Below are 19,289 nucleotides of genomic sequence, written 5' to 3'. Positions count from 1 at the left end.
GGGGGTTCCTCGGGGGAGCGCTGCGCGTCCCGTCTCGCTTTAAATAACAGTAAATACTTGGGCGGGAGTGGTTCCCCAGAGAGTCCAGGTGTTGGTGCGGCGTGTGGGTTGCGTGGGTGGGTTTGTCCTGTAGCAGGAGATGAACAGATCCTCATACATGGATCTTGTTCCGTGAGGTTTGGGTTTCAGTTGCAGCTCGTTGCCACAACGCTGAAAGAAACCATGAAGGTGACATATGCTCAGGCAGTTACACCATGCACAGTGCATCATTGTGTTTGATCCTGCTGTTGGTTTTGTAGCACATGTAGAAGCTTGATTGTGCCCAAAAAATATTTTGTGGGTTTTTTTTTTGCTTGTTTTGGTTTTTTTGTTTGGTTTGATTGTTGGTTTTCCTTTTTTTTTTTTTTTTTTTTTCCTGGAGCTTGTTTTTTATCTGCCATCTGTTTCTTCTGTGAATTCATTATTGTTTGGGTCAGGTGGATCGGATGGAATTTTGAGTTGGATGGTATGAAGTGCCTGTGCACCTGCCTGCTGCCTTGGTTCAGTTGGAATCCCAACTTGTTATAGGTCAAAATTCTGTTACAGTGTACAGTGCTGTACAGTGTGCACCTATAACCAGGCATCAGATGAAGCTATGCATTAGTTCAAGGATAAATTTGTAATTTCAAATCATGCAGTTGTTCTACCTGAGTGAGAATCAAAGAGTGGTGAGGAATCTTTGTTTTGATTTTACTCTGTTTCAACATTTTTAATGTTCTGGCTTGTTTCTTATTGCTGTGTTGAGAGTTGCATACAACCTTGCTGAGCAATTAACTCAGCATTGTGCTGATGTACAGCAGCATAAAGATCATTGTTGACTGTGAGGGGAATTAATAAAGACAAGACACTGACCATCTGGATTTCTGTTTAGGATTAGTGCCAGGTTTCATGGACCTCGTATCAGTAGCGTTAATGTTACCCATGAAATGGGAAGAGGAAGAAATCAGAGTTCTTAAACATTTGCTGCATGTCCTGTGTTGAATGTCTAGGCATTGTTACTCTTAAGATCTTGTACTTTTTTCATGTATTACCTTTTAACCTGAAAGTTTCATTGTGGGTGACTGACTTGCTTTGTTGGCCCGTGGTGGTTATATTTTCTATAAATACTCGTTCAGTCTTAAAAGAATGAAACAAACCAGTTTTCATACAGTTGATAATGAACATTGTGTATTTCGGATGTGGTTAATATATAATAATTTGTAGTGTTACAGATACTATCCAAAGCAGTTAATTTTTTTTTGCATGAACTTTCTAGGTACATTGTTCCTGGTGACATATGTTGAGTTTTTACTGGAGTTGGTAATAACAATAGTTTTTATACAGCAAAAGAAATGCACAATTTTAGATTACAGTTCAAATGCTGACGTGAGGATTTCTACAAATTTACAGTGTTAGATGGACATAAACTTAAAGCCCGAGCTGCATATTGGGAAGTTAGTTTCTTAGTACTCCTTACTCAGGAGCTAAGTTAAACAGTAGATTGTATACTGTCAAGCTGGAGAGGAACAGGTTGGACAGGGCCTACCAGGCTTGCTTTTTTAAGTCCTAAGCCTTCAGACACTGGAATGCTGTTATCGTTCTCACCTAGTGGCTTTTTCAGGCTTCTCACTGCAGTTAGCCTGTCACCCACAGCAGAGGGCACTTCTGATTTAATCAGTACTACACCATTTTTCCACCATTTGTATAGAGAACCTTCCTTTCAATTTTATAGAAAGGAATTTGAACATATGTATGTTCAATGCACATGCATTTTCTTCATACTAGCTCTACAATTAATCTTGCACAATGTCTCATTTTGAGAATTCTAACAAAAGGTTGTGTTGCATTGATATTAGAGAGGATTTGATGGCTGGGAATGAATGAAAATGCAAAAAAGCACAAGCTTTAAAAACAAATAAATTAAACTTGTGGTTATCTTAAACTTATTAGGATTGATTTTATAGTTCTTTAGCATATAGAGTTTGCCTGGTGGAATAGTTGCAGAATAAAATCTCAGAGCTGGAAATACCTATAGTTCCTATTCATAATACTCCATGATTCTTGTTTTTACCTATTTGTCAGGTTAATGAAAAGTTCGTTTATGGAGGAATATTGGCTTATGTCTAACAACAGTTTGGTCTTGGGCTGCACAGTTAAGAATTGCATGCATTTTTCTATAGAACAATTCATAAAATAGAATTAATATATTGAAAAAATCTTCCTCCACCTCAACATGAGGAAGAACTTCTTTACTGTGAGGGTTACAGAGCACTGGAACAGGCTTCCCAGAGAGGTTGTGGAGTCTCCTTCTCTAGAGACTTTGAAGACCTGTCTGGATGCCTTTCTCAGTGATCTGCCCTAGTTTTTTTGGTCCTGCTCTGGCAGGGGGGTTGGACTCGATGATCTTCAGAGGTCCCTTCCAACCCCTAACATTCTGTGATTCTGTGAAATAGAACATTATGTACTGTAATTAAGTTACATAATAAAGGAATTACGTAATAAAGGAATTTCCAGCTATATTCTCAACAAAACACTTAATATATACCAAGTAAGTACTTAATTATTCTTAAGATTGTCTCATTGTATTTGGACTCAGCTTCTTATATCTAAAACTCACATTCCCCATAATTAAGACTAACTCCACCCTGAATATGCTTGCAGTCGTATCTGGTTCTGCTCATGCGTAGTCACATTGAAGCCATAACTACTATTTCAGATTTTAAAGTTGAGTTTTTGCAAGATCAAGATATTTGCAGCCAGATACCTTTCTTTTTAAATTTTTTGTAAAACTCCTGGTCTGGTTCTCCTTTTAATAGCATGAAGTTGTGTCACAGCTGAAACGGAAGTTGGAGAAATATCTATGGAGCCACAGCATGAGTGTATTTCTACATTTCACTATGAAAGAATGCTGAAGATGGGATATAACTGCAACAACAGCCAAGTCAGAGCAATGTAGCTATGTTGCTTCCAGCACTGTGCATACATCTACACAGGATTGAATTGTTCAGTAACTCATAGAACTTTTTAGGAAGTTTTGCTTAGTTTATTACTTCTTTTAGAAAACAAGTCTGTCTTTCCAATTTAATACTAAGCAGATTATTTGTTTTGATTTCTAATGGAATCATATCTATAGTACCAGGAAGGGAGGATGTGCATATCCAAATAATTTAGTGTGGTTGATTTCAGTCAAGGTGGACTGAGCTATGCAGGTGTCAAAAGTAAGTTGCTACAGGTTCTATGAGACTCAGAAGCTGTGGAAAGGAAAAAAATCAACTCCATTGGTGTTTTGAATGTGGATAAAGGTGTGGCATAAGTGCTTGTATTAATAGACACCAGATAATCTCTGTAGGCCAGAACATTGCCTCATAAAGGTATATAATACAGAGGGAAGAGATTTAATTCATATAAGCAAGCATCTCACATCAGTGGGACACTGGGGCTAATTAGTCCCAATGCTCATTGGTTTATTTGTTAGTGCCTTCTGCTTCTTTTGTTGTTGTTACTATGACATGGAAAATATAATCTTCATCACAACAGAATCTTGTCACTTCCATTTGAATAGGAATAACATTCTCTGTTTTTCAAAGAAGTAATTTTATGTGAATTATGCAAATGAAATTAGTATTTGGTAAATAAGGCCATAAATTAAAACAGTATTTCTGCAGATTTCAGTGCATTTGCTGGTGTGCTATCTTATGTTTATTTTACTATAAGTTGAAGAAATCAGTACTCCTCACACCTTATTTGAAAAAGTATGAAGAAATATCCTTAAATGTTGCTTTTGAATATACCATGTAAAACTAATTCCAGGAAATAATTAATTCTTGCATTCTCTTTCCATCTTTTCTTACACCAATAAGGAAAAGTGTCTGTCTATCTCTTCTTCTTTCCCCCTCCTCATGTTTTCTTTCCTGTCGTCATTCTTTCTTGTGTATCCGTTAGCAGAGACCATTTTATAAATGGGACATAGGATTCAGAACTTCTGTCTGGCAGACTACCAAGTCAGGTTCTTTTGGAACGAATTATCACTACTTGGAAAACTGGAAGTACACAGTACAGGGAAAGATTTTTAAACTGGAAGTACACAGTACAGGAAAAGAGGAACTAAATTTTCAGCTGCCACAGTCTTTTAGCTCTTAAATTTGTAAGGTGATATATAAACTTCCTTGTAGAATTTTGTTAAAATAAAGGATAAAAAAATTCTTTCTTGTTTCCTTCCCCTGTGGCCTCTGATTAATACTTAAGTTCATTAATATTTAGATATTTCTAATACTAATGTCAGCACTCTGCTGGGCAAAGTACTGAATTTTAAGCTTGTATTTTGACGGTCACAATGTAGGAGAGAACATACTTTCTACTTGTCTTATGTGTAATACACATCTCTTCTTTTGCTGATCTGGGATCTTAAACAATCCCTCCCTTCAGAAAATATTTGGTTCTCTTTGTTGATATTGATATACAAGGTGTGAATCTGTCCCTTCATGGGAGCAGTTTATAGATTCTCTGCTTTATTCAGTTGCTAATTTTCAAGAAATGGATGAAGTTCTCAGTCCTTATTTGCATTGTTAGATCTAATGAAGAGTGATCAAGTGACTGAGAAGTTTATGAGAAGAAGTAGAAGCAATGACATACAATCCCCAAGCATGTGCAGGGAGAGATGTGCATGCAGTGTGAATATGTGTAACTGCAAAGACCTTGAAGTTATATTTCAGTATTATTTTTCTGGGTTACTCCTGTATCCTGTTGGATCCTTGGTTAGCTGTTACAGTTTACAACATGCTTCTTATGTTAACAGAAATTGTGGGAGGACTATGAAGTGCTTTTTTTCTTGTCTTTGTAGAGTAATACATTGGTGCACATCTGAGACAATGGAGTCCATGCTGAATAAATTGAAGAGTACCGTTACAAAGGTAACGGCTGATGTCACCAGTGCAGTCATGGGAAATCCTGTTACCAGGGAATTTGATGTTGGCCGACATATTGCCAGTGGTGGTAACGGTCTTGCTTGGAAGATATTTAATGGAACTAAAAAATCAACAAAACAGGTGGGTTGTCAAGTTAAGACCTAAGTTTATAAGCATTAGATGACAGACTTGAAGGGAGCAGCTGGTAAATGGCATTTAAAAACAAAATCCAACAGGATAGACTAATGCTAAAGGTATTGCTGTAAGTAAAATGAAATTAAGAACTCAACAGTATTTAAACAGAATGTTCTCAACTATGTAAGTGATAGTTGCTTTACGTGTTCCCTGCTCAAGAAAGAAGTGGTTCTGCATTCATAGCATACAGTTCAAAACCAAAATCAAGAATTAATCTGAGTTAAAACTGATCTGACAAGAAGGAAGAAGCTTGTTTTAACATGGATTAGTTCCCCATTTTATTTTTTTATCTTGCAGTTATTATTTATTTTGGTAGCAGTACTGGTTTTTACAGTTTAAAATAATCATAAAGTGTGCATAATTTGTTTTCAGCAGAAGAGACTGTAGTTTTTTGCTCACCTAAAATGCAGAAATTTCATACAGAAATTGAGGGGTTAGAAATGTTAAGTCATGAGATACAGTAACAGGATAGAGGAGATTGTGGAGGAAGTGAGTTGTGCCTTCCCTCTGCTACTTTCAGATATGTCTTGTTCCCTTTTAGTTTCCTTAAAGTATTAAGATTTAGAGCACTTGAATATAAGGTTTTGGCTGTTGAAGTCACGTGTGAGTGAAAGTGGCGTTGTGAATTTGGAAGATGGCTTGCTAGAAGCAGAGTTGAAGAACTGCTATTATAGAAAATTATTTTGTTGTACTGCAGAAATGTGAAGTCTTTTTTCAAACTTGGAGAGGAAACTGAATTTTCAGTTAATTCATATGAGAGTGAATACATTATGGCCTTCAGTTAAACTTGATGCTGAAATGATGTGAAGTCACTTAGACAGTAAATCAGTTTCCTACAGGTGTACCAAAAAGAAATGGATACAAAGGAACAAATTTGGAAAATGTATCTACAATCTGTTAGATTGACAGAAAATAAACTGTAGCAAATAGAGAAGAAATATACTGCATAGGATAAATAATCTGTGGAGAATTGCGTTATCTGATTGTGACAGAATCTGAGTAACATTAAGCAGGTACTTTTTCCATAGTCTCAAGCATCTGTCTAGTGTTTACTGAGTTTACAAATGTATCAGTTGTTTGGGTTGTGTTTTGGTTTTTTTGTCTTATTCAACTGAAGAAGTTGTAACATTGAAAACATGATAGTTTTTTTAGTTTTTTTTTGACCAGGTGTAGTTTTGAGGGTCTAGAGAGTTGTAACAGGTTTATTTCATTGTGTGTAACTTGGTTCCTGTCGGTCATGTTTTTCAAGCTTTGAAGCGGTGCTCTGACCAATGATTTTGCAGAGTTTTAGTTCAGATGTTACCGTATATGATCCTGTTTATATATCTGTAAACCCTCAAATCTTTCTGTAAATTTTTATGCCATCCTTATTCACTAAAAATAAAGTAGCAGTTGTTTTAGTTGGCTGGTGATTACCATTTATTATTAATATTACTGGTTAGTTAACATCATGCCAACATTCAGTTTGCCTTTGCAAAATGAAACTATGCAGCAATGCAATCAATTTATGTTGTGTTGTATTGCAATGTATCTGTTATTTAACATTATTTTTAATGTCTTTTACATGTACCTTTTGAATGCTGTCCAGGCAGTGTGGAAGTGACTGGCTGTCATTTACCGCTTGGTAGCAGTCACTTTTGTGAAGTGATGTACATATTTGCTGTGTTGCAAATGTATATATCTAATTTGAAGCTACAAGCACTTAGATTTTTTTACAGTACATGTATATCATGATCAGACAAGCAGGATGTACAGGCTCAATTGCCTGTGTTGTTGTCACTTTTCAACAACACAAGTAATAATTTAAATCACTGTCTCCAGATAAAATAACTAAATTTGGGGGTTTAGTATTACAGCAGTAGAGCTGATCAGAAATCTTTTCAAGACAAATGGAAGTCACCAACCAGTCTTGCAGAAGTTGATTCCTTTTTAAAGTCAGTGGACAGTTAAAAATATCCCATCTCTGTAGATATGTATGATTTAATTACTCTTTTCATAGTTCTGCAAAGTTTTTGCCTTGCTGGATATCCTGGATTTCTAAATGTTTCAATTTGGGGCTTTTTTGTTTGTTTGTTTGGAGTTTTTGTGTGTGTCTTTTCTTGCTTAGTTTTTAGGTGAGTGAATAACAGCCTAACATGATATGAGGAAATTACCTGTGTGCATATGTTTGACTGTTGCTATTTGATAGCTGATTTCCTCCATTTTATTGACAGTTTTATGAATCTTTCTAGTTGTATCTGTATACATGAAGTAACATGCTGCTAATTTTACAGTATGTACTTCTGCTTATTTTGGATTTGTTAAATTAGTCTTTATGCACTTGTATTTTTATTTTTCTCTGACATAATATGTCACTTGTCCGTTTTGCTTCGGAAGTGCGATCATGAAGAAATAGGTGGGATTATGTCACTTAATGTTCTTGTTGGCAGCTCAGTCATAAAAGCTAGCAGAATTTAGGAGATAATGGTTTGCACTTCAAGACTGCTGCAGTCATGTTTAACTTTTATTGTGGTAGTGCTAAATATACTAATGGTATTTAAGACAGATTTCTGTTGTTTTGGCTGTGCATACAGTAGCTCTGAAATGAAAGCTTCCCACTATTCAAGCTTTAAAGACTAATTAATTTAAGAACTGCAGAAGTTGTATTGAATACCTTGTGACTGAAACAAACAGATGGGAAAGTAGGGTTATAAAAAATCCTGGGCAAACTTCTAAAAAAAGCTGGAGGTAAAACAACATCTGGCAAAATACCAGAGTAATACTGGAATGCTTTACAGTATTTAGTTTAGAGACTGTTTTGCTTTGAACAGTGGGAGGCTTTGGTAAAACATCATGTGTTTGCATATTGAGTTACATTTGATTATTCGTTTTATAATATAGGAGTGCATATGAGTAAAAGAGAGAACAAAAATGAGAGGGAAATAAAAGTTCCTAAAATCAAGCACTATGACTGCTACACTGTTTCCTCTGCTTTTCTGTTCCTGACTTAGTCTTTAACATAATCGCATTTGATTTTTTTCTGTGACAGCATGATATCATTCAGTTCCCAGGATAGATGGGGAACTGTAGTTTTTAAATACTTTCTGAAGTTTTTTGTTTGTGTGTGATTTTTTTTGGGTTTGTGTTTTTTTTTCCCCTTATTGTTCTGTACTTAGTCTCTGGCATTATTACTCCAAACTATTCAAAATGTCATTGAAAAAATTATTTAAATTTCTGTAGTATTCATCACTAGAATGCTTGACTGTTTTACTGGTGGTGTTAACATGTTTTCTCAATATCCAGTGAGATGAATAGGAAGAGGTATAGCTATTCCATTATTACATTTCCACCGCTTTTAGTTTAGTCTTTAATTTAGAATACTTTTAAATTTTGTTTGCATCTTTTTTAACACACAAACCCAGTATTTCTGAATTTTTGAGTTCCTCTTGGGGGCAGGAGAGAAAGCATGACATGCCTTTGTTGCCTGGTTGCCTTTTTCTGCTAGGGGCAGGGGACATCAAGGGCTAGACCAGAAGTGATGGAGCGCAGCCTTGCTAAGAAGCATCAAGGATAGGTGTACTATTTATATTTCTTTCCCTTGGCCATGGCTTTTGTTCATGGACATCAGCAGTACTTTTTCCTTGCATGAGAAAAAAGTAGGACTTGCTTGAAAATTCTTTCTTTCTCCCCTTGCTCCTTTCTTATTTTTTTTTAGCAGTTGCATTGGCTAGAATTAGTAGCTTTTTACATTCTCTTTGGTTCATAAGGTATTTATATGGGTAAAAAAGGACACGTTTTAAACTGTCAGCGCGTGTTTCAAACTGGTGTGTGTTTCATAAGGAATGCAGGATAGCAAATGGACTTAAGAGGATGTAGTGGGTTGACCTCCACCAGCAACCAAGCACCCACACAGCTATTCACTCACTTCCCCAGTCCCAGCAGGATGAGGGCAGAAAATAGGAAGAAGACAAGCAAGAAAACTCATAGGTCAGTTTCATAGGTGAAAGAAGAGGGGAAAAACCCAAGCAAAACAAAATTTCTCACCACATCCCATAGGCAGACTGATGCTCAGCTAGACAACAGCCATTTTAGAGGCAACTCACCCCCCTCCCCCTTCTTTCTCTGCCCTAGTTTTTAGCAGTGAACATGACATTACCTGATATGGAATAACCCTTTGACCAGTTCAGGTTAACTGTCCCAGGCATGTCCCATCCCAGTCTCCTGCCTACCCACAGCAGAGTGTGGGCAGTGTGAAAAAGAGAAATCCTTGGCCCTTTGCAAAGACTGTTCAGCAACAGTCAAAACATTGGTGTGTTATGAACATTGTTTTAGCCACAAATCTAAAACACAGCATGATATGGGATGCTGTGAAGAAAGTTAATTAATCTTGTCAAGACCCAATACTAAGGAAGACTGTCCAAAGAAGTTGGTAAAAAGGAAATTGGGGCATTTATTGATTAAAACTACAAGGATATAAAAACATGCATGAAGGCATATATTAGTGCGTACCAGGTCTTGGAGACAATAGTCATCAGGGTTCCCCTGAAATGCATGAGCATAATCAAAGGGAACCGATTTACAGATTTCTGTTTAGTGTCTAAAAGAGTTCTAGATGAGTTATTAAGGTTATAAGCCAGATAAACCATGTTCTGTGTCTTGCATGTTGTGACATTTAATTCCTTGGTGAAGGTACTGTAGGACTTCAACACTGATCTTTCCAGATTCATGATAGAATTCTAAATGTTTGGCAGTAACAATAGATGTTTTCTTGAAGATCTTCTTCCTGGCAGATATTTACATGGCACACATCATAGCATACAACTGTCTCAGTGTCATTGCTGAGCTTTACCTAACCCCCTTGAGGAAACACATGGGAGGTGTGATAGAAGGTGTGAACTAGTGATGCTGATGAACAGAACTAAGATTTAAACTTTGGTCTCTTTAAGTGGCCAGTCCACTATGTATTTGTCTATATTTCCTAACCCAGATAGTAGCATTATCAGTACAGTGTGTTTAGACAAAAGCGTGTTGAGCAAGGTGTGTATCCTTCCTGTCACATAAGGAATTAGCATTTGTGTAATTAAAGAAGGATAAAGGGTTGTTTTGTCTCTACTTTTGGACTTTCTTTGAGGAAAGCATCAGTTTATGTTTTTTTAATATGTCACAAAGTTGCAATTACAACACAACTGCAGAGTTAAGTAACAAGTAGTTATCTGTAGAAAGAAGCTACTCTTCCTTCAAACCAATAAAAGGAAAAAAAATAAAGTGGAAGCTCCTCTAGAGATTTCAGTTAAAAGAAGCAGTAACTGTGTAAGCCTTTCCAGGCTTTCATCTCAGTAGACCTTCCATGAAAGTAATTACAGGAAATGGAATCCTTATCAGGTACCCTCCTTTTTGGGGTTGAATATCAGTTCTTGTAAAACAGAAAAGGAAAAACAGAAATTATGTGTTCACAGTCAAAAATTGTCAGGGTTGTTTGGTTCACACACCATAAAACAATGAACACTCTTAAATGTTTCTGAGTGTACTATGTAGCTTCAGTAAATTTGGTGCATTGAGAATGGGTTCTATGGCCCATGACTCATCTATTTCTTCATTTTTTTGTACAATACCTGGTGACTTGTGTGCCTTAAGATATTATATTGTTGATAAGGTATGCTGCATATAAAAATCAATGTTGATTATAGCATTGAATTTCAGAATTACATATTTTTAGTTATTAGTATGAGAAAATGTTTAACATCTTCATGTCCAGGAGCAGACAGAAAAGGCTGAATGCTTTCTTTTATCAGATGTGTTACATGAAAACGAAGGTATTAAAATCAAGTTGTCACACAGCTCAAATTATTTTAATTCTTGACACTCCACAATAACTAAGTCTACAAAATTTGTATGATCATTTTCATACCTAGAATCCTACAAATTCATGTACCTACTTAAATGTGAGCTAATTTTGGATATGTAAAAATTCTGACAAACTTCAAACAAACCATGCAGGATTGCAGCAAGCACCAATAGAACCTATTTATAGCCATTGTAAAATATTCAAATTATGGCTGATGTCCCATACTATAGAATTTGAATATTCACTCTCTGAGTCTTTTCACAACAACAGTAGTGCTTTCAGAAGTGCTGGATTAGTTTGAAACATTTTACTGGTCATGTACTGCTCCATACATTCACACTTTGTACTGGAAAATGTGTGGTTTTGTATATTTGGTATAGTATATGTCTACTATCCTGTTTCATTGGTTCCTCCCTGCCTTGTGTCAAACTTAATGTTTGATCCATCACACTTAAGAGTTGGAGCAAAGATCTGGTGTGGGCCCAATCAAGGAAGTGTACTTGCTTGAGTTAGTTATAGAACCTGCTAATGGCTTAATGAAATAGGTACAGCTAAAAAATACAAATCAATTTTTTGTGTGTTGACTGAATTTCTTATTTTCTGTAGCCTATTTCGATACATTTTTGTTTTTTGTAATCAATAATGTATCTGTTCATGTGAGATGTTAATTAGAATCATGGTTATAAAATGTGATACATTTTATAACATAAACATCCTATAGCCTAGACATTGTCTTGGGACTGAAAGTTATATTTTCATATTATTTACTACTGGTTTCTAACCTTTATTATTATTCATAATGCTGTTGTAGGAGTATAAAAGTGTCTCAATTTCTTGAGAAAGTTTTAAACTCCTTTTTTCTTCAGTTGGTTTATTTCTATTTAATTGTTTCCAAGATGGTGATGTAATCTAATTTTTTATTTCACATCAACCTCTGTAATTTCAAAGTTTCATGTAAATGCCTTATTTTTCTCCCACTTAATTTGTAAAGTTTGGTTGGAAGTACTGTTTTTTCTGTCTTCAACATTACCACATTTCTGGGACTTTTTACACATGTTTAAGTACTGGAAAATTGTTCATGTTTTGTCATGTGAATGGTTTAATCAGACTGATTACTGTGACTATAATTGTCTTTCATGAATATCTAGTTTAATGTAGATCATACTGGTTTGGAGCAAAACACTGAGAAAGGGTCTGGTTTAATAAAGCACCACTTGATATACTTACTGTCAGATGAGCTCATATATGCTCAGAATATTGTAATTGTTCATAGTTGCTGTAAATGCTTTTATCTACTTATAATCAAGGTGATTTCTGTCCTATGGGTCTGCTGCTTTGTCACTGTGTAGATAGTGGTTATAAATTATATATTAGTGATTGTAAGCTAAGAACCTTAACTATTATAATATATATTCCAGAGGTTATATACAGTAACCTGTGTGACTATGACTGGGACAGAGTAAGGACAATAAATAAGTGTATATGCATATACATTGAAGTACTTACTGCATTGGTGGGATTGTGCTGTTGATTCAAAGAATGTGTGTGTGTTTATGTAATTGCGTATAGGCTTGGGTTTTGGCTATGTTATACTGAGTGAATTTTGTTACCTGTTTCTAGGAAGTGGCTGTATTTGTCTTTGATAAGAAGCTAATAGACAAGTATCAAAAATTTGAAAAGGATCAGATTATTGATTCTTTAAAACGAGGTGTTCAACAGCTAACCAGGCTTCGACACCCTCGATTACTTACTGTTCAACATCCGTTGGAAGAATCCAGGTAAGCTGTAGTAAAGTTGAGAACAGACTTTCTTGATCATTGTTTTGTTGTTGGACATAAAATATCTGGAACATTCAACACATATATCTGAGGAGATTCAAGGTCACTGTATTTACTCATGTAAGAATGATATTCACCCCACCCCCAGAATTTTTTCCTCCCAAGCACTTTTGTTGTGAATCTAGTGAATCTAATTCATAATCTCTTTTGTGATCTTAGTCCAGTTTATACATGACCCTTACAGCATGAAAATTTGGTAGTTTGATATATGTAAATTTTTAAAGAAATCTCTTAAAAATTGTTTTCTTTCAAAAGGTTTTTCATGCATTTGTATTGGAGATCTTTGGTAAATTATATGTGTTGCGGCCACATATGAGTTTAAAAGATCCTCAAATGCCAGTCGAGGGAGTGTGTCTTTGTAGTGCTTATTTGGTTTATGTAAAGTTGGTCACTAGGCACAATAATGAGTTAGTCTTACGGATTTATCATTCAGCCGCAGTGATGACAGCACGCTAAATCTAACAATTAAATTGAAGGCTCCATGTTAAAACAGAAAGCTGATACAGCTGAAAATAAAACTGAAATCTTATTGAGCAAGATAATGAAGATTTTAGAAGTTTGTTTTCCATAGTTGTTCTAAATTGTAGCCTAAGAAAGATGAATGTACATTACATTTCAAACTTCTCTTTTTTTTTGTGTCAGTCAAGATGCATTTTTCCAAATGTCCTGGCTTCTGGGAGCTGACAATACTGTAGGAATGCCTCTTCATCTTTGCAATGCCTACTTGGGCAAAGATTTCTTAGATCAAATCATACTTGCATATTCATGTATATCTTTCCTCCAGTATTAAGCACATTTTACATTAACAAGTGTTCAAAGCTGTCATTGCCCCTGTGGTTCAGTATACTGTCACAAAAGCCTAAGGAAGATTAATTTAGGTAGTTGGAGGCAGCTCTCAGTACTCTACAACAGTAAATAAACCTTTGCACACTAAAAGGCCTAAGGTCATCACAGTCATAGTGTGTGCAGGTGAATCTCGGAGTGTAGTTTATGAAGTTGTCACAGTATTTCACTTGACTCAGAAAGTGCATCTTTCTTCCCCTGTTTTCTGCACATCAGAAGAAAAGGCTCAGATTCATACCTTGGAGATTTAAGAAAGCTTTGGTGTTCTTTTTTTGAAGAATTTAGGCCTTTTAGTAAAATAAACGGTGTAGTTATGTCAGAGTTCTCATTTGTGAATTTTTAGTCATGTCCTGTGCTTTGCTCCTAGTGTTCTGTGCATACTTGGCACACTCAGCTACTGATAGAAACACCAGTGGCACAAAACCTGTCCAGTTGCTTTCTGTGCCATAAACTGATGTAGTGGCTTTTGGAAGGGGTTCCTAAAAGAAAAGTTTGCTTAGAATAGTTGTGTATGTAACTTTGTGAAAGCATGCTTGGTGATTTCTGTAAAACTGTGAATCTTTACAGATTGGCTCCTTCTAGCTAGACTGTACCTCGTCTTTTTTTGTGTCTCCAAAATAACATACCTTTGTGTTGAAGTGCTTGCAAGTCACTCTATATTCCTTCTTTGTGAGGCAAAGGGTACTTGGTTTACCTGCAGAGCTGAAGTAGATAGAGAAAAGAATAAAAAAAAAAACAAATTACAAGTTCACTCATAATGTCATTACTACCCATTAAAAATGAAATTGTGTGGGAAGTCCTAGATGCTTAATTTACTGGACATTCCATCTGTTGCAGTTTTTCTCAAAACATGAGCATTTTTTGTCATAATTTTTATTTTTAACTTATTTCCTTTTGATTATGTTGCTTGAATTCCATTTTGATATTACTCAGGGAACTGTTGAAGATGCTGCACTGTATGGCAGACATCAGCTTCTGCATTATTCAGTTGCTTTAAGTAGATTTGCCTCATCCGTCTGTTACTCTGGTTTGGTTCCTTATTTAATAAGCTCTTGAAGTAAAAAATAAACAGCTATTCTTTTGTTCCTTCAAAACAACAGCAATCAGAGAGTTTATGTTACGAAAAACACTGAATAACTTTTCCCTAGCTATTTTCTATCGTTATGCCTTAACCATAACTAAATGTATGAGATCTATGGTAAAATTGAAGTCAGACTGAAAATCAAGGACTTTGTCTTTCTGTTCTCTGATTCTTCCTTGGGATTACTACAAAACCAGGTTTTGTAGCCCAAGTTGTGTTACTGGAAACATGAAGAGCATGAATGGAATGGTGGGAAGGACACCAAAGAAAAATGTTCTGTCAGGTTGGCTGACATGAATGATTCAAAGTATTTTAATTTACAGTTGTTTTTCCTTCAGAAAGGCAGTAGAGAAAGCTAAAGTAAAACTAAAATCTTTTAAGTAATAAGATATTTGCATATTTCATCAGCCATGTTTTTGCTTCAAAGAGCAAGCTTAATTATTGAGATACATAAAACCTATGTGGTAGTTTCATGCTGAGGCAATGTGTCTTCTGTGATGTTTTTATGGAATGATCAAGAAGTTAAACTTCTGTCTTCTTGTCTATATTAAAAAATACGTCTTTATTACTGTTACTCAGTCTCAGTTTTCTGTGTTCATACTGATGCTGTATTTATTCTTCCCACAAATTACCCATTCTTAAACCAGGAATGTGTGCTACCATCCATGTAATGCTGTCTGAAAAAAAACAAAAATGGGAATGGGATACTGAGGCATACATTGTTTTCACGACTTCAAAATTTTGAAGCACAGTGTTAAAACCAAGAATATTTGTCTTTGCACCTCTTCTATTTATTTGCAAAGTAAAAGAATATTCAGGTGCTACCTTTTGTTTTATTAATTTTGTTTCTGATTGTTGTCTGACCACATTAAGTGTTGCTTCAGTTGGGGATATGCCAGTTGCAGGAAGAGCTGAAAGCCTGATTTTACAAGTTTTAATAATAGTAAGAATTATTTGGTTTTATTTTCCTGGATAGGGTCAAGAAAAGCTTTGGTTTCTTATAATTTTTTGTGAAACATTGTGTGCATCACTAGTGATGTATGTGAATGTTAGAGAGTAAAATATGTTGCTTTCTATATTCCATTTTTTAAAAATACTTCAGACATTTATATATTTCTCTCTAGTATAATTATATAAAGATTCAAAACCTGAAATGTAACATTGTTAGGTAGAACCATGGGCTCTGGTAATGTCTAATATGATGTTTGTATGGTTCTTTTATCACAGTAAAGAGATGTATTGCCATTATTTACAGGAAATGTTTTTATGTATTTCCACTATAGGGATTGCTTGGCATTTTGTACAGAACCAGTCTGTGCCAGTTTAGCCAATGTTCTTGGTAGCTGGGACAACCTACCTTCTCCTTTACCATCTGACATTAAAGAATACAAACTTTATGATGTGGAGACCAAATATGGTTTGCTTCAGGTATGACACAAGATTGTCTTTATAATTTTCTTGTGCTTTTAGCATTACTGATAGTTTTATAAAGTTTGTAAACTGCCAAAGTTTTCCTTTAGTACATAAAATAATTGAGAAATGAAAAATGATAGTGCCCTAGTCACTGTAAGTATAAAAGAGGATGAACACTGGAGGCTCTGAGTTGCTTCTGGTTTTTCTTATCCTGGCATGTAAATACAAAATTGAATGAATTTTTATTTTCCATATAAATGTGTGTGCTACAGCTGTGTTTACCATATGTGAACCTTCTGCTTATCTTCTGTGGAGGAACAGTAACTCTGAGATTTTATTTGGTGAACATGTTGATCAACTTTGAAAAGCTGTTATGTTTGTTATGCTGTGATAGTTAATTGGCATTAGTAATCTCACCTGCTGATTACCCATCTCTATTCAATATCCTTCATGTATAATTTTTAAGACATACCTAAAATGATGGTGAGAAATTGTTTCTTAGATAACTTAACAATTTAACTGTTATGACAGGAATAGATTAATTTTTTTTAAGTCTTATGGGATATTTGAGGAAATATTTAATCCGAAATAATAATCTTTGATCAACAGGTTTCTGAAGGCTTGTCATTTTTGCATAGCAGTGTGAAAATGGTCCATGGAAATGTTACTCCTGAAAATATAATTTTGAATAAGAGTGGGGCATGGAAAATTATGGGCTTTGATTTTTGCATCCAGTCAACCAATCCATCTGAACAGGAGGTAATGCATATTTATATTTATAGTCATTCTATTTCAAATTCAGATCTTTGCCTGAAATTAATTTTATGACCATGCATTTAAATAAAGAAGAATTTATTTAATATTCACCTCTGTATTTTGTTGGCAGGAAGTTTGAACAAATGCAACAGGTCTGGACTTGAAGTGCTGCTTTTGGTCTGAGTTGGCTCAGTGGAGTCAAAACAGACTAGTGATGGTTTCAGACAAAGGCTGAAGCCTGTGCCACTGCTGCTCACTTGCATGTTGGATGACGTGCAGAGCTTCCTAATTTAGTCTGTTGCATCCACTCAGTGCCTGGTTTTTACATCCTAGAGTGAATTTTATTTTACATGACACTTCACAATTCTAATATTCAGTCTTAACAGCATCAACTAATCACTCTAAGTTACAGACACAGATTCTAAATGTTTTTGCCTTACTCCATTTTAGTTCCATTCATAATTGAATTTGAGTGCATTAACTAATTTTTGCTGTTTGAATGTCTTATTTAAAAATCCCTAATAAATGTACTTCCTTCTCTTCTAGCCAAAGTTCCCTTGTAAAGAATGGGATCCAAACTTGCCATCCTTGTGTCTTCCAAATCCTGAATATCTGGCCCCAGAATATATTCTCTCTGTGAGCTGTGAGACAGCCAGTGATATGTACTCTCTAGGAGCTGTTATGTATGCAGTGTTTAACAAAGGGAAACCAATTTTTGAGGTCAACAAGCAGGATATTTATAAAAGCTTTAGTAGGCAGCTGGATCAGGTATTTATTTGTATTTGTGACTATTATTAATTGATTTTCATATTTGAAAAGTTACTGGTTTAAAATAGATTTTAAGTATTTAGAACACAATACCAGTGCTCCAACATAAACAGTCCAGTAATGGTATCTTGCCTTGTATGCTCTCTTTATTACAAGAAAAAAGAACCCTAGCAAAATATGGGAGTTAAACATATGTGTAGAGAGGGTTACATGTACCAACTTTATAAACTACGAATTTCATTTTTTATGTGATTTCTCTGTAAACTTGTTGAACGCTGGTCTTGTAGAATAAGTACATTACCTGTTGGGGTGAACAGTGTGAAACACAAAGCAGTGAATGACCTATATTGGACCACTGAAGATGGCTGAGTTTAGAGTGATTTCATGATTTGACATTGCAATTGGTATCCACTTACTCGTCAGCTATTTCACGTTCTTTGTGGGCTATGAATATTAACAGAAGACAGTTACCTGAATCATCTGACATCATGTAACTTGTCGTAACTACTTTGAATGCCCATTGCCTTAATTGCATGTACTGTATTTTTATGTGTGTAGTCAACATCTCAGATAATAACATGTACCTGTTTAAAAATACTGGGTTTGTGTTCTCCAATAACCTGAACATAGTAAGAAGTTGGAAATAGGAAAATGTGACCTGAAGCAGGTAGGCTGTTGGGAGACAGAAAGAAGTCTTAAGTGGAATCAGAAGCAAATGGGTTAAAAAAGGGGAGAAGGGAGTGATATCAAAGGTGTGGGTAAAGAAACCATCAAGAGGACAAAATATAGTCCTGTTGTATCTTAGAAATAGTTATGTGCAGCATGTTCTGACTTCATGTGCTTCAATTACGCAGCTGAGCCGTTTAAGCTCCAGTAATCTTCAGAATATACCAGAGGAGGTGCGTGAACATGTAAAGCTGCTCTTAAATGTAGCTCCAGCAGTGCGACCAGACGCAGATCAAATGACTAAGGTCAGTTCATGGAAAATACAGTAGCCACAGGAAAGAGGAAAAATAGTGTTTGATTTGCAGAAACAATAGAGCTATTTTCAAGTGTTTTCCTGTTAGTAATTTTAGTTTTTTACTGTTTTGGAAATAACGTTAGTTAATGCCAAAAGTTGTCCTGATGCCGACCTTTATTAATATGGAAGAAGTGGGTGCTGAGACAGAATTTAGAATAATCATTCAATGCAACACTATTTTGTTGTTTTCCAGTGCAGTTGGAAGTATTTCCTATGCTATGTTTTCATGCAATTCAGCCTTTAAAACTGTATTGGAAGGATTTTAAAACCATAAAATTGTAAGGGGCAATAAATGTAAGGATTAAGTTTTGGCTAATGATTTTCAGAGTATTGTTAAATATAAAGAAGAATAATTTAAATTGCAAGTAGGTTAGTTTAAGGTTTAATTTGACAAACTCTTAATGTATTTTCATATCTGAAAGTAGAACTTACATGATTCCTCCTTTGTCTTATGCCCTCTTTTCTCATATCTGATAGCCTTTCAAGTTCCTGCTTATAGACTTGTTTAGCTGAACAATTTTCTTCTTTTCCTGTTATATAAAGATTCTACGCAGAGAGAGAAAACAGTGTATTTAACAGTTGAAAGAAACAATGAATGAAGGAAGGGGTAGCAGATCATGTTTCTGCC

The 19,289-nt window shown here is 35.3% G+C and overlaps 2 protein-coding genes across 3 annotated transcripts in view; one reads left to right on the top strand and one right to left on the bottom strand.

Annotated features, from left to right (window-relative positions):
* Window positions 1-2,699, bottom strand: part of DEPDC4 (DEP domain containing 4) — a gene marked incomplete at its 3' end in the record, with an annotated part of 27,873 nt that extends 25,174 nt beyond the window's left edge. The window contains exon 1 of the mRNA XM_009999044.1: window positions 2,636-2,699. Coding sequence (XP_009997346.1) covers window positions 2,636-2,699 — 64 coding nt within the window. The remainder of the gene's footprint in view (window positions 1-2,635) is intronic.
* Window positions 2,700-4,857: 2,158 nt separating this feature from the next.
* SCYL2 (SCY1-like 2 (S. cerevisiae)) overlaps window positions 4,858-19,289 on the top strand; it is a 29,739-nt gene continuing 15,307 nt past the window's right edge. The window contains exons 1-6 of one of the 2 annotated variants that reach the window (XM_009999030.1): window positions 4,858-5,063; window positions 12,562-12,734; window positions 15,987-16,131; window positions 16,726-16,875; window positions 17,419-17,640; window positions 18,495-18,611. In XM_009999030.1, coding sequence (XP_009997332.1) covers window positions 16,765-16,875; window positions 17,419-17,640; window positions 18,495-18,611 — 450 coding nt within the window. In that variant the 5' untranslated portion in view covers window positions 4,858-5,063; window positions 12,562-12,734; window positions 15,987-16,131; window positions 16,726-16,764. The remainder of the gene's footprint in view (window positions 5,064-12,561; window positions 12,735-15,986; window positions 16,132-16,725; window positions 16,876-17,418; window positions 17,641-18,494; window positions 18,612-19,289) is intronic. The other variant, XM_009999029.1, reaches the window with a different exon arrangement.

Source organism: Chaetura pelagica, unplaced genomic scaffold, assembly GCF_000747805.2.
Source record: "Chaetura pelagica isolate M959 unplaced genomic scaffold, ChaPel_1.0 scaffold725, whole genome shotgun sequence".
Taxonomy (NCBI): Eukaryota; Metazoa; Chordata; class Aves; order Apodiformes; family Apodidae; genus Chaetura; species Chaetura pelagica.
The sequence above is the reverse complement of the archived record's forward strand: the minus strand, read 5'-3'. Positions and strand labels throughout refer to the sequence as shown.